General features: G+C 41.0%; 1 protein-coding gene across 5 annotated transcripts in view; it reads left to right on the top strand.

The window, feature by feature from the left end:
- The window catches only part of DDAH1 (dimethylarginine dimethylaminohydrolase 1), a 124809-nt gene that overhangs the window by 94069 nt on the left and 15674 nt on the right, over positions 1-15066 (top strand). For all 5 annotated transcript variants that reach the window (XM_081143787.1, XM_081143783.1, XM_081143784.1 and 2 more), the window contains exons 3-4: positions 2492-2565; positions 3368-3487. In XM_081143787.1, the coding sequence (XP_080999913.1) occupies positions 2492-2565; positions 3368-3487 (194 nt within the window). The remainder of the gene's footprint in view (positions 1-2491; positions 2566-3367; positions 3488-15066) is intronic.

The raw sequence follows: 15066 nt of genomic DNA, 5'->3' as shown, positions 1-15066 counted from the left end.
ATTCAACTTCTGGCTTTATTGAACCCTCTCTCTTGTATATTTTCTTTCTCCTTCCCATTCCTACCTTTATTTCCTTCCTTCAGATTTCTTTCTTTGTATTCTGTTCTTTTTTTCTTACATTTCAAGTTGGAATTCTGTCTCCTTAATTTTGAAACTTTCTTTATCTTAGTGAAAACATTTAAAAGTTATATAACTTTCCCTCCAAGTGCTGCTTTAGCTGAATCCTTCATGTTTTGTGATTAACATTTTGTTATCGTTATTTCTAAATGTGTTTTTTTTTAATTTCCATTATGATTTATTCTTTGACTCATTAGTGTATAATAATGTTTTTTTAAACATATTGGTCATTATTGTAAATTGCTGGGACAAAGACTCAAGCATGTAGCCTGTCTTTCCTTTATAAATTTGATTTCAAGTAGACCAAATACTTGACTGAGGAAAGTTTTTCTTTTTACAATTATATCCAGTAAATGTAGGTCCCTAATAAAATAATGGATCTGTGCAATGATCATCAGAGGGTGTTAAACCATTTATATGACAGCGCGATGGGAGCTTCACAATGGAGCAATTGGACTGACACCACCGGAACGCCCTGCTCATTCTAGTATCACTGAAAATGTGAGAGTCAGTCACAGCTTCATGATGTGATGCAATAGAAGCACAGCCCCACCGCTGAAGTACTCCTACCCCCCCCCAAAAAAAACTGAACAAGAATCTAATTAAGCATCTCCATGAAACTATTAGTTTACCAAAAATACAAAGCATAAAGGAATCAATCAGCCAGATCTAGACTGTAGGATAGTCTATATGACAACTGACCTGGTTTCTCCTAGGAAAGAATGAGGGGAGGGAGGAAAGAAAAGAGGGTGAATTGGTACAGAAGAAAATGATGTAAGGAACATACGATCGAAACAAATTTTTTCAATATTTCCATTTCAGCACTTTATATCAGTTCTTTTTACCAGGAAGGCCATTTAGGAGACCCAGTCCACCATACTGCAAGAAACAGAAGTCCAACTTACTTTTTAAAGAGATAAGCAGTTTGCTTTTGTTTGTACTTTCCTACCTTGACTTAGTCTTTGAAAATGGAAAGAGTATGCCTTATAAATTTGCTTGAATTTGCTTAATGCATTAAAAGTTTTCCTTAAAAATTATGTAAGTCTAATATATAAATCCATTTTTATCCTAATTAAGGAAATTTAATGTTGTTTTTCATTGTAGCTAACTTTTTTAATAACATGAGTCATACTTTTGTCAAGTAAAAGACCTTTCCCTACCTTAAGTTTTGACTTTTATGTAGTGAATTTTCTTAGGAGACAACACAATCATAAAATGTCAGTCTGCCACCAAAGATTCGTGTGTCTGCCAACAGCACAAGCCATTGGAATTTACCATAACATCATCTGACCTATGTTATTTACTCCTTTTATAAGGACATCATGAAGATTAAAGTGGCAACATTTATAAAATTTATCAAGCAGTTTTGTCTACATGGCTACTCTGCTTACACTTTACCCTTCTGTTCTGAGCAAAAACATACCAATTTCTCTTCGAATAGTGTTTCCTCCTTTCGTGTAGAATTATTTTTTCAAAGAATTAAGGGAGAGTAAGAACCCCCACATTTATGCATTGCCTAACTCTATCATCTACTACTATATGTGTATGTTTGCCTACAACTAGGAGAACATTTTTATTTAGTGTTTTGTTTTCTGAAAAGAAAAATTGTAGAATTTCAGAAAAGTTAAGAAGAAAGTTCTATCTCCCTACACTTTAGTATTTGTAGACAAACATCTTTGATGTTTTGGTATAAAATAAATGGGTGTAGAGTTTTAAAGACAGCTCTTATAGTCAGACCTGAAGACCAGTGAGCACTACACTTATGTTATACCCAGATGGCTTCTTCAGCCCTTATTTCATTGTTATAAGAAAAAGAATCCAATGTCATCCAGAATGTCTAGAATTGTTCTTTTAGGGGGGAAAAGAGGAAGCACTGCTAACTTGTCACTGCTGTTACTTAATTCCTGATTACAGATTATTAATGTGTTTCCTAAACAAAAACTTAACTCTCTTATTGTGGTAAAATATACATAACATAAAATTTACCATTTAACTATTTTTAAGTGCACAGTTCAGGGGCATTAACTACAGTCACATGGTTGTGCAGCCATCACAACCACCCATCTCCAACACCTTTTCCCTTCCCCAAATGGAAACTGTATATCCATTGAACACTGACTCCCCGGTTCCCTTTCCCCCTTGCCTTGGCAATCACTGTACTTTCCATCCCTATGAATTTGAAAAAGTTTATTTCTAAGGGCAATAGTTTGAAATCAGATTTGTGTAAAAAGAGCAGAGGGCAGAGTGTAAGTACATCTGCCCTCTGTGGTAGGAAAGAACTGTGTGATGCTTCAAGCTCATTACTTACAAATAAAGAAACAGTGTGCTGTCACTGGGGCCACCCACTCACTGTGGTTCATGTCATTTATTACAGGCAGAGAATTTTTTGTGGGTCTTTCCAAAAGGACAAATCAACGAGGTGCCGAAATCTTGGCTGATACTTTTAAGGTAGGTGAAGGATCATTTATGCCTGGCACAAAATAATTAATAAATATTCATAGACCCGCTGAATCAGTAAGTCATGAATAATGGTATTTATATGTCACCGGCTTCGCAAACTGATTCCTAATATTTGTATGTCGGTTAGAAGTTTCAGAAGCTATCAAATTCAGATTTCTCAATAAATAGGCTTTATTGAGCTACCACAGCAGCAACAAAGTTATCATGAACATCTGTTTTCTCCCAATATATAATCATTCAACCACAAATTATCATGGCACAATCGATGATTTTTAAAAAAATCTGGAGACCCAATTGACTCTAGCTTGAAATGTGGATTTTTCAGATTAGAATGAAGGATCACCTGTACTTGGGTGCCTACTATGTGCTGAAAACTGTGCTAGGTGTCGGCACACATCCTCTCAAGTTCCCTTTACTCTGTTGACCACTAATAGGTTGGTTCACCAGACTGCTTAGGAAGGGATAGAACCCCCATGAAGCTCTGCTCCCCATGAAGACATGAGGCTCTAGTTTGCATGGGATATTTAGATACATCCTTTGAGAGCAACCCGCTCCATAGATCAGCCGGTGAAGCTGTTGATAGTCACACATCCGGAAGAAAGCTCTGCACTTTCTTCTTAGAAGCAGTCTTCACTTAACTGGCGATAACAAAACCTGTGGGTCCCAGTGTTCCTTGCAGACATTCAGGCCCCTGGCAGCCTCCAGAGGAGCGAGCGTGATTCAGGCAGGTTTCAGTAGGTTTTAGAATGATTCTGCAATGCCAACCTGCTTGTGTCTATTATTTGCATAGGACTATGCGGTCTCCACAGTCCCAGTGACTGATACTTTGCATTTGAAGAGTTTCTGCAGCATGGCTGGGCCTAACCTCATCGCAATTGGATCCAGTGAATCTGCACAGAAGGCCCTCAAGGTAAGTACAAAACTAGATGCCTTCTAGGGAATGCCTGCCACGTGGTTTTTCTAATTTTGTCTTCTGGGTAGGTATCAGCAGGGGTGGCATGGAGAGAACAGGCTGGCACTCGAGCTTTCTCGGACATGCACTGTCGTGACTTCTCATTGGTCAGGAACCAGGAACACCTAAGTGATGAGCCATTCCTACTCACACCCCTGCTTTTCTAGAAAGGCCATGATTCAGCAGAATAAACACTGAGCTCAGCACAGTTACTGCCTCTGGGAGAAAGAAGGGTGCCACCAGTAGAGCTCCCCGTAATGTTCCTCTCCTAAGTCAGGCCGTTGGTGCACAAGGGGCCGTTGTATGATTCTTATCCTTTGTAGAGCTGCACTGTTCCATAACAGTCTTTCAGAGAGCCATGATTCAGAAGGACCCAAAATCTGAACTTCTTCATACGCATCTAGAATGCTTAACTTTTAGGACAGCAGCTTTTCTCATTTCACAGATGAAAATAGGTCTAGCCTGTTCTCTAGAAAAAAATATGACTTGCCCAGGTCACACAGCTGGATTATGAGTGGAAGCCATGGGTAATGAAGACCTGGTATAAACAAAGACTGAGCAAAGTACATACATGAGATGTAAGCAAGCTAGTCCAACTAATAAAGAGCTTTCTAGTGGGCTCCTGGGTGGGATGGTGAAATTCAGATTTAGTGAACTGACTGCTTATTTGTTTGAGAACAGTTTGGGCTCCCAAATAAGAACGATCAATGAAACTGATAGTGGGGTAAGTCCTACTATTAATCTGAAGATACAAAAACTGATGGAGATAGGCAAGAAGATACATGGATAGGGACAGGTACATCATTGGCAAGTAATGAAAGCATATGGGTCTTACTTTTTCCATTTCACAAGTGAAAATACTGAGATCTGATGAAATAAAGCTTTTTGAATAGGATCTTATGGTTTCAGAATCCAATTTCCTGGGCCCTGGGTCTCCTCTCCCCAGTTGCCCACCCCGCACAACACTCGTTCTTTCTCTGTTCAAAGCCTTTCCTGTTATTTTCCCATGGACCCGTTCTGGCTGAGCCTCCCCTTTCTCCTCCGCTCTCTCCAACCATCCCCCTCATCCTGTTTTTCTTTTTGGCTTGTGTCCAGGATATGACCTGTCTCAGGAAAGATATGAGTTTGGTCCCAGATACCGATTTTTGCCTTGCAAATCTTGATATCTCAATCTTGCCTCTGGAGAGAAGCCTCTGGCTACTTGGGCATGTCTTTGAAGGGCGAGGCAGTTAAACAGAGGTGACTTGTGCCTTCCCGCACTGCACACTGAAAGCTTGATTACTTCCCACATCTGTCGCTGTTTGCCAGTACTTGCTTCCTCCAGAGTCTAAAAACCACTTCTTACATATTTATGCAGAGCTGAGAGCCCAAGGGTTTCTTATTGCATTCAAGACACTTTGTGATGGCTTGCAATCTATCCTTGGTTAATGAAGTGGGTTCTTATGTAGATAGTCATCATACTTGTCTAAGGTTGTAGTAGATTTAAGTGTGTACGTTGGATATTTCAGTGAAATCATCTGTCTAGGAAGACTTTAGCAACTCACTGCTAAAAAGCCCAGAACATATTCAATACAGAGTACATTTAATACACATTTAACACAGAGTATATTACTGCATTTTACTGTTGATATGGCCAAGGTACTAGAGGTTAGTGGCTTGAACAAATTCCTAAAGATATTTGACATCACGTCTTATCTTAGAAATACTCTAATCTAAGCAAAATTAGTCTTTAGAGCATTCTACCCTTTCTATAGTTTTCCTCCCAGACTTCCCAGCATGCCCCTGAGCAACTACCACCTTCATCCTGCCTCTCTAACTATAAAAGAAAATGGTGTAAGATTAATTCATGCACGGGCAATAGATGTACTTGTGTCTTGCAGAAGAAATGTTTTCCTCCTCAAGATCATGAGAGCTCTAGTTGCTGCACAGCTGGAACTGCTGCTCACAAACATAATTTGAGCAAAAGAAGTCAGTCTCCAAAAAACATGAATGCTATTAGTTCATTCATTTAAAGTTAAGCAACTAGTTAAAGAACTACTCTATGCTGTTAGCTTCCGAATAGGGGTTACTTTAAGAAGGAAGAAGGGAGTCATGGTCCCAAGGGCCACTTTGTATGTTCTACTTTAATTTTTAAAGTTTAGGGAAAAAATACATATACTATTGGAAGTGGGCTTTACATTGTACATGATGCCTGTCTTTTCCAGGCTAGCCTGTTTTTTTTTAACTAAAATAAAAAAGACTGAAACCTTTTACCCCTTGACCAAAATCTCCCCTTCCTCTCCCCCAGCCCTTGTAAACCTTAAATATGTACAATTTTTAATTGTTAATTATACCTTAATAAAGTCGGGGAGGAAAAAATTACATGGTAAAGAGTAGATTTGCACCGCATCTCCCCCGATCTTTTCTAAGTGCATTCCAAAGGAACCTGGATTAATTACATGCTCTCAGTCACAGGAGGACCAGTTGTAATTCCTGCCCTTGGGAGGGACTCAGTAAAGATTTTTAATTCAGTCTCCTTGATAGCATTCAGTCCCCCAGTAATTGGCGTGGCAGGGGAGAAAAAGGAAGGAAGGAGGGACTAAGGGAGGGAGGCAGGGAAGTAAGGGGAGAGGGGAGTGACCCTTAGCTAAAACTTTCCTGAAACTAATCAGGTGGGGAAGCTGCTGGCTTACCAGAGCTGAGCTGGAGTTCAAGGGGCTTTGGTACTGACAAGTCCTGGGGCTCTGCCACCTGCTGGCCACGCAGCAAGAGGAGCCTTCTCACCTTCCTCACCCCAGGCAGACCAGTTCTTTTCTCCTTTTGGCATCGGCAGTTTTGTTTAGTGGCCTTTCTTTTATTAATAATTCTATTTTTTTGTGTCACAAGGAATGATTATTTTAAAATACTTTTCATAGAAATACTAAAAGGATGTGGTAAGAAAAGAATTATGGGATCACCACTCCTTATTTGTCTCTATGTCATGTAAATGGAGCTGGACTATCGTAAGTAGAATTCCAGCAGACTTGCCATTTTAAATTAAAATGTTCATAAGGCATCTCAATGGAAATGTCTTTTAGGTTTCTTATCTACTTCCTGAAATAACTAACTGCATTTGTAAGATTCCTTAAATGAGGACTTGGGCTGCTTTGCAACTACAGTAATTTAAATTGCATCGCACACTCCATGTTTTTCTTTTGAATGACTACATAATAGAGGTCACTCAGGCAGTATTTCCTCTCCTTTTGTCTCAGCTTCAGCATTGGTTTTATGTCCAAAAATGTCCATGTTATTTTATAGATGGTCATATAAAAAAATGAAGGTGGAAAAACCCTCAATGTGTTTTGATTTTGTATGTTTTTTTATTGCCTGGAATTTCCTTTTCTATTGCCTGTAACAGCAATCGCAAAAACCAAAAGATGGAATGAGAGTTAACTGGTATCAACAGGGTGAATGAAATGGAAAAATAAAGACTTTGAGTTGTGAGTTGTCACAGGGAATCATACCGCGTAGCCGCAGGATTTCCCACACTGGGCCTCTGCTATGAAAGCATACTGGCCGTCCCACTGCAGTTTAATTTAGCCTTATTACCTGGTAGTCTGTTCCAGTTGTATTCGCCAGACCCACAAAACAATGATTTTTTTAAAAACTACCATGTCTGAATTTAAAAATTAACATAAAATAAAATAGCCTTTGATTTTGTAACAACTGTTTATGCCTCTTGTCCTGGCAGCAGTTGCTTATCTGACACTATTCCCGGAGCTGGCTGCCAACAAGACTGGGGGGAGCGCAAAACAAAATGCGTTGACATAACAGGGCAATAAATAATCTGAAGCTGTGGGACCAAAACAGCCATGCTGAATTTCAGCCCTTGTCTCAAGGCAGGAAGAAGGCAAAATCGGCCAAGTAGGAGAAAGGGAATAATAATGTTATTTTTTCCCTTGAGCTTACAAGAAAAATGTCAGGTGGAAAAAAGATGAAATTATTTATTTTTAATTTTCAACCAAGGATAGATATATATACATATATATATATACACATGTGTATGTGTGTGTGTGTGTGTGTGTGTGTGTGTGTACATATATTTTTTTAATTTTTTTTTTAAAGAGAGAGAGAGAAAGAGAAACATCAATTGGTTGCCTCCTGTCTGTGCCCTGACTGGGGATCGAACTCACAACCTAGTTATGTGCCCTGACTGGGAATCGAACCTGCAGCCTTTTTGGTGTACAAGTCGATGCTCAACCAACTGAGCCACCCAGCCAGGCTGAAATTATTTATTTTTAAAGTGTTGTTTATTTTGTCCATTATGTGATGGGACATCAAAAAGTATTCAACAGACTCTATGTGGGAATTTAAGCACCTGTTGGGTGGTTGAACAAATGGCCTTTTAAGGGGCCTTTTGATCCAAGACTCTTGCTTACAAAAGGAAAAATCTCTAAGTGACCTTAAATTAGTGGTTCCTAATGAGAGGTGTGGTTTAAAATCACCTGAGGAACCTCTGAAAGCACACTACCCTGGGCCTAGCTCAGAAAATTCGTATGTTCTGGCCCTGGGATTGAGCCCAAGCATCCTCAGGTGATTCTGGTGCACTGTCTTCAAGGATCCCTGCAACTTCCAAAAGCACCTGCCTCAGAATCCTGAATAGTGTACCCCGAAGAAGCCAACCGCTATGTCCTATAGGTATGTCGCGAGAAACATCCAAACCTGTACAGAATTTTTATGAGTTTATTTGAACCAAAGTGACACTTGCTGGGAAACAAAATCTCAATGATTGAGAAAATGCTCTGGAGAATGGCGGGTTTGCAGCTTATTTTATATATTAGAATTAAAGTAAGAAATGTAAGGAGGGTTACACGAAATCCGTTGGTGGTAGATTAAGGGGGCAGGAGAAAGCAAAGCAGGGAAATCTCTGGGATGGGATAAAAAGTAAAACAGAGAGACATGTACTTCTTTTACATCGGTGGGTGCAGAATAGTTAATAATTAGCATTTACAGCACACGGAGATGGTACGTGGGGGAACAGGATAAGAACGAGGGGTTCCATGGTGTGGTGCTCTGGTGTAGGAGGGAGTGCCCTGAGGGGCCTGGAAAAGAAGATTACATTTCAAAGGTATGCTCTCTTGAAAAAGACAACAGACAGGCTCACATCAGGTAAAGATTGACCTTTGTCAAGGAAGCTACAGGCCTAGGACATGACTACATGCCATGACCCGCTTTCAGTTAGGGATTTGTAGGTTCAGACCATCCTGTGTGGTTACTTTAGGTCTCTGAGTTTGTAGGGTCTGCCATGCAGGCCTCCCCTGAGCTTGTCAGGTTTAGTATGCGGCCCCCTTTTTTTGTCCACAGGTACAAAATAACATATTCCAAGTACCAGTAAAAGTAGAGAAAGTATCCAAATTAAAGCCATAGAAAGCTAGAAATGCCTTACCTTTTTGCTGCCTAGAGTTCAGTATTGTATAAACTTAAAATATAATACCTAACTGGAAGATAACTTGGATGCCATCGTTCAATAATTTGGTATGGTAAAATTCCTTATTAAAATATTCTGAGTTACCAAAAATCGCTGTTATCATTTTCTGAGAACAGGAAATTTGTATTTTACTCATGTTTCCATATCCCCTCCCCAACACACACACACACACACACACAGAAATCTAACATGACCTGATCTTAACATATGAAGATGTGTTCCAGAGGAGGGGGAGAATGGTGAAACTGCATGCCGTTCCTGACTCTAGAGAAGAACTTATTTTTTTAAATAATCATATGCTGATTTTACTAAAGAAGCACAATTGTCTAGAGGGCAAAGCAGAGAACTGAGAATCCAAATTCATGGCTGTCCTTCTGGCTCTGCCTCCAGCTCTCCCTGTGTGACCCCTGTCTCCTGTACTCAGTCTTGTTGTGAAAATACAAAGTTGAATCAGCCTCACTAGGGAATGAGAGCTTCATTCTTGCCCGTTGGAAATTTCATGACATGCAGTCAAGGTGAAAAGACTGTGTGTTGGACATGGGGGTGCGCAAGCACTTGGCAAAAAGTAGCAGCCACTTAATTATAAAGCACCGGTGATAAGGATAGTTCCAAAGTGGGTTCAGTGTCGACTCTTGACCACTGTAATATGGGCCTTTCAGTGGCTGTGGGTGATGGGAGACTTGTGCTTAGCTGAACATCTTCATGCCTATTTGAAGATAGAAAACCACAGATGGATCTGACCTAGCTAGTTCCATTTTTCTTTGAGGAGGCTCCAGTGACATATATAACTGTTACATTGGACATCCAACAGATGACATCATTTTAATTCATACATAAAAATCTGATAGGAAGAAGTAAGATTTCCAAAACCATTTATTATTGCCTCTTTAAAAAGACTTTTAAAAAGGCAATTAAAAAGTGATCACAGTTGAGCATGAAGCTTGGGCTTCTTCAGCAGGATACAGCAATATTTATGGCGCAGCAGCTGTGTGAAAGATACTGTCCTCAGCAGAGGGGACACTGAGTTGGGTAAGAAACAGTCTCTGTCCTCAGTGCCCTTCCAGCTTTAACTGGATAAACAGGATGGGACGTTAAAAGATAAATATGGTCACAGTGTAAATGACTAATAAACAGTACAGGGTCCAGTAGAGTGATGGAAGTTCTGAGGAGAGAGTGATCACAGGAGGCAGCAGGCAAAGTCTGAGTGGACCTGATGAACAGCAAGCCACAGGCTGGCACGGAGGAGGAGTGCTCATTACAAACAGGACAACTGGGAGAATATTCTATAATCAAAAACAAGGGCTAGAACAAGGGGTGTAGGCGGGGAAAGAAAGCGAATAAAGGTCCAAGATATGAGTGGTCCAAAGGCCAAGGAATTAGGGTTTTCTTACCTGCAGACTGTGGTGAGCCACTCCGTTTTTCAACAGAGGTGTAAAAGCTGAAGATCCTTCAGGAAGATCTGTGTAGCCTTGTGCCTGTAATGATTTAACAGGGGAAGGATTAAGAGTGATAAAACTAGTCAGATACAATCATGCAGTCTGTAAATAAAGGCAAGGAGGGTCTGGACCAGGAGGGTAGCCAGGAGCATAGAAAGGGCTGCGCAGAAGGTGAGGTCCATTTAGAGAAGCACCAGAACATCGTGACCGATGGCCTGACGGGACAAGGGAGGAAAGGGAGTGGAGCCGCACTTTGACAGATATTTATAGAGCTCTTGTTGTATACCAGGCACCGTACTAGGCCCTGAGGGACAATGATGAACAAAATGACCAGAAATGACTACCAGATGAGGTGCCTTTGGGGGAATTTTTGGAAAAGAGTTCAAACTCTCCCTTACGCCTCATCTCCACAGGAACACGCCATAGGAAATTGGTAGGCAAAGGTATGTAGCTGGCTTTCACTGACCTAGATTCACAGGTTGGGAACTGAGCTGTACTCAGACACATCCAACTGACAGCAGCTCTGGTAGGCATCCGATGTCTAAGCCCCTATGCCACTAATGAGGTTGGCTCCCATTTCAGTTTCCACTGGCAGCACTCAGTGGCTTATCCAAATTTGGAGTCTCTGTCCTTTACCATTTTCCATTTATATTTTATTATCTTTATCTACTCACTCTCAGGGCACACCAAAAAAAAATCACTTTTATATTCACATGCCCTTTGTCCCTAGCAGCATCCTATTGTTCCTTGGCTGAACTGAGTTGGCAAAAGACCGTCAAAAAAAGCTAGGATGATTTCTGCCTCCTGGGATGAAATTGTATGTTGCAAGATGACCTGTGTGACCCTCTCTGCCAGCCAACAGCAGTACCCATGATGTTGAAGGGATAGGAAATGTGTCAGTTGAGCTGGAGGGAGGATGGTTGAGTTTTGGGTTACTGTTTCTCCGTGGACATCGCATGTATTAAATGCCGTAGGTTTTGATGAGTATCCTATTGCTTGGCTGAGGGTTAATAAAGCATATGGTAACACAGAGACACTAAATTAGAGGTGACATTTTAACTGAATTGTTCTCCAGCCACTAGGGAAATATCCACGTGACCTGATACAATGCCAAGAGTTGTACCATCCTTAGAAACAATGGCATGCAAGAGAAACACAAGTAAATTTGCCACCAATGTCTTGCAAAGCCATTACACTGGTATCCATGCTCTTAATAAGCACTTACTATTTCTTCTTGTTTTTCATCTTTCAAAATGTCAGATGGGTCCAGCAACCTTTAAGAATATTTCCAAATGTATTTTTTAATTGTGGTCACTGAATACTGTAGTGAAAGCCAAGCATCTGCCTACTAATGTAAAAGTCAGCTTTGGAGATAGGTTACAGCAGCCATTCCCTTTTATCTCTTTCTGAAGTGGGACCAAGTTCAAAGCTGTGATCACATATGTAGAGATGACTCACGGTGCAGAGTTTTAAAAGAACCATTTAGAAGTTAGACGAAATGCACTGAATCTGTTACATTTTGTGCATTTTCTAGTCATTCATTTATTTTTCACCCACACCTTGACAAGTGATAAGAGCTCGACATAGGTTAGCTACTAGTAGTTATACCATCAATAGCAGTAATAATACCTTTTAGGTGTAAAGATCATGTTAATTTAACTTGAAAAACCTAAGTGAGTGGTTTTCAAACTTGAGTGTACCCAAGAACAACACAGAACACACAGTGGAAATGCACATCACATTCCTGGGGTTCACCACGAGAAGTTCTCGTTCAGCAAGACTGGAAGGAGCCCAGGAACCACTGCATGACTCGGAAGCAGGTGATCCGTAGACCACACTGCGAGGAACACTGGCTCTGTATGCGACTCACCAGACATCAGTTCCTACCGTGCCATTTGAGGGCAGGGGAATAAAATTCATTTCCAAAAGTAAATTGTTATATCCTTGAACAGAAAATGCCACCTAATAACATTCAGAATAATATTATATTGAGTAAAATAACTGGCACTTCAGAGAAATAGCTCTCACGTGAAAGAAAACCATGCAGGACTCTACTAGATTATTGAACTACAAATGCTTGTCAAGAGCTCATTTTTCTCTGAAACGCTGTCTTGTTAGGGAAATGCTTACAGAATAAGAGTTATTTATCCTGTGTTTCTTCTACTGCCTCTCCCTGTTGGTAGAATTTGTATATTAAAATGCAGCGTATCTGCAGTGAGTGCTATTGCTCTAATTCTCACCAGGCACATGGGCCCTCAGACTTGAATGGAAAAGCCTGAGTTCCTCCCCAGTTCTGAAGTCCTGTGGCTTGAAAACAAACATGAGGCTAAATTCTTCAAGTGGGAATAGTGGAAGGAGGAAAGAAACCCAGATCTCTCTTTGGATAAGAAGTTTGTCTGGTCCCATCCCTGAGCTTATTCGGGAGAATTTGAGAAGGGCCTCATGAGAGCAACTGAAGCTGATTAAAGTGAGAGACTGAGTGACCAGTATCCATGGCACAGAGGATGTGGCACAGTGCTCAGTGACAGCTCTTCTCTGCTCTTCACTGAAGGTTGAGCTCTGAGTGAGTGTGTCTTAGGGGAAATTGCAGCAGATTTTAGGATTTTAAGAGTTATTGAAATGCTGTAGTGCACTGCTAAGAGATTATTCATTTAACACTCAACAAAAGTGTATTGAGCACAGCCCTGGCTGGTGGGCTCTGTTGGTTGGAGCGTCATCCTGTACACTGAAAGGCTGTGGGTTCAGTTCCCAGTCAGGACACATACCTAGGCTGGGGGTTCGATCCCCGGTCAGGGCACATGTGGGAGGCAACCAATAGATGTTTCTTTCTCACATCAATATTCTCTCTCTCTAAAAAAATCAATTTTATAAAAAAACATGTCCTCAGCTGAGGATTTAAAAATAATCTGTTTTTAATGTATTAAGTACCTACGTATGCCAGGCACCGCTGCAAAGGGCCATCAATGTGACTGTCCCTCCTTAGAAGCTTTTCAATAATCATCTAATCATCTGTCCTTCTGGGATGACTTGGATACCTTGACCCAACTGAATTCAAACAGTATGATAATTACCTAAATGGGCAAATGTCAAAATATATATAGTGGTGATGTAAAAATGTATATTGCTCTCTGAATCAGTTGATGACAGTCAGCTAGTTACCTTCTCAAACTTCCATTTCACCTTTTCTTCTTCATGAATTGAACCTTGAGTTTTCAATGTGCACATTCCCACTTGGATTAAAGTCCACATTCCTCAGCTTCCTTTGTACTCGGTATGGCAATGAGAGTATTGCTAAATGAGATGAAAGTAGAAGCACTAGGTATGAAATCCAGGAAGCCTGGTTTGAAAGGGAGTTGTGCCATCTCCCCTCCTGAATCTTGCTGCTTGAAAAAGAGGATGTGATGGTTGGAGTGCCAACAGCTGTTTTATATCATGAGGACAAGGGCTATGTCCCAGGTATGGCAGAGCAAAAAGCTAGAAGGGCCCTGGACTCCTGATTATTGTCAAGTCATTACACTACACCATGACCTCAAAACTCCTTTCACATGAGAGAAAAACTTTTTAAAGTCGCTGGGGCGGGTGGGCGGGGGGGGGGGGGGGGGGCAGGTAGTTTCTGTTACAGCCAAATTTAGTCCTATGCTAAAGGCTGTCTTCACTAGCCATTAACAGAAAACCCAATTCAAGCTGAGTGAAACAATGAAGGAGATTTATTGGTCCATCTAGTTCCAAAGTAATGCAGACTTTAGGTTTGATCTGTCTGCTCAATGATGTCATCAAAGGGCCAGACCCTTTTATCTCTCTGCTCCTTTCACAGATGAGCCTCATTATAAAGCTGGCTCCTGTTCAGGGGAGCACAGTGACCGCCAGCAGCTGCTGCTGGCTACATGCTTCCCACCCACATTCAGAGAGGGGGACATCAGTCCTTCAGAAAAGTAAAGAAGCTTTTTCAGACCTTATCCATTCCTATTAGTCCGAATCAGTCATCTGCCCACTCCTGAGCCACTCACTCTAACCCGGGGTGAATTACACTGGAGCTACAGTTCCCTGACTGCACTGAGGCTCTCTGGGCGCCGCAGCAAACTCACAGGGCCACTGTGGCATATTTTAAATTTTCAAAAAGAACAAATAACCTGTTAGATATCACACACAATTCTATTAAGTTGTTTGGACCTTACTGCTTAATAACAAAAGTGTTAGATTTGAGAGTAGTTGTTTGTTTATTTGTTTGTTTTGGGGGGTATTTTGTTTGTTTGGTTTGTTTTGGGGGGTTTTACTTTGGCCTAGTGGCACCATGACTGTATTACTGAGACACTGCTGGTACTGTGAATCAGTCCTGGAGTCAGTGTGAGAATTAGCTTCTCAATTATGTGGGCTGCACAGGGAAGTGTGAGTATACAAATGAAAATTGGGGTAGTTACTGAGAAAGCAGGGAATTGACATGGGGGAGCAGCCACGACGTCCTCTAGACCCTTGGAAGAGCTAAACCCTCAATTCCTCTTAGGGGGAGAATTGCCTTTGTTTAGGAAAAGATAAGTCCTTTGGGGTAAAGGTGAGACCCTTGAAGGTTTGGTATCAGCAGGAGACAATACAGCAAAAGAGAAAGTAAAAATGCCCTTTGTTAGAAGCAGTAGGAATGTAGAGATGGGGAAAGAGGA

This window comes from Miniopterus schreibersii, assembly GCF_964146895.1.
Source record: "Miniopterus schreibersii genome assembly, chromosome: 8".
Lineage (NCBI taxonomy): Eukaryota > Metazoa > Chordata > Mammalia > Chiroptera > Miniopteridae > Miniopterus > Miniopterus schreibersii.
Note: the sequence above shows the minus strand (reverse complement) of the source record. Positions and strands in the feature narration are given on the sequence as shown.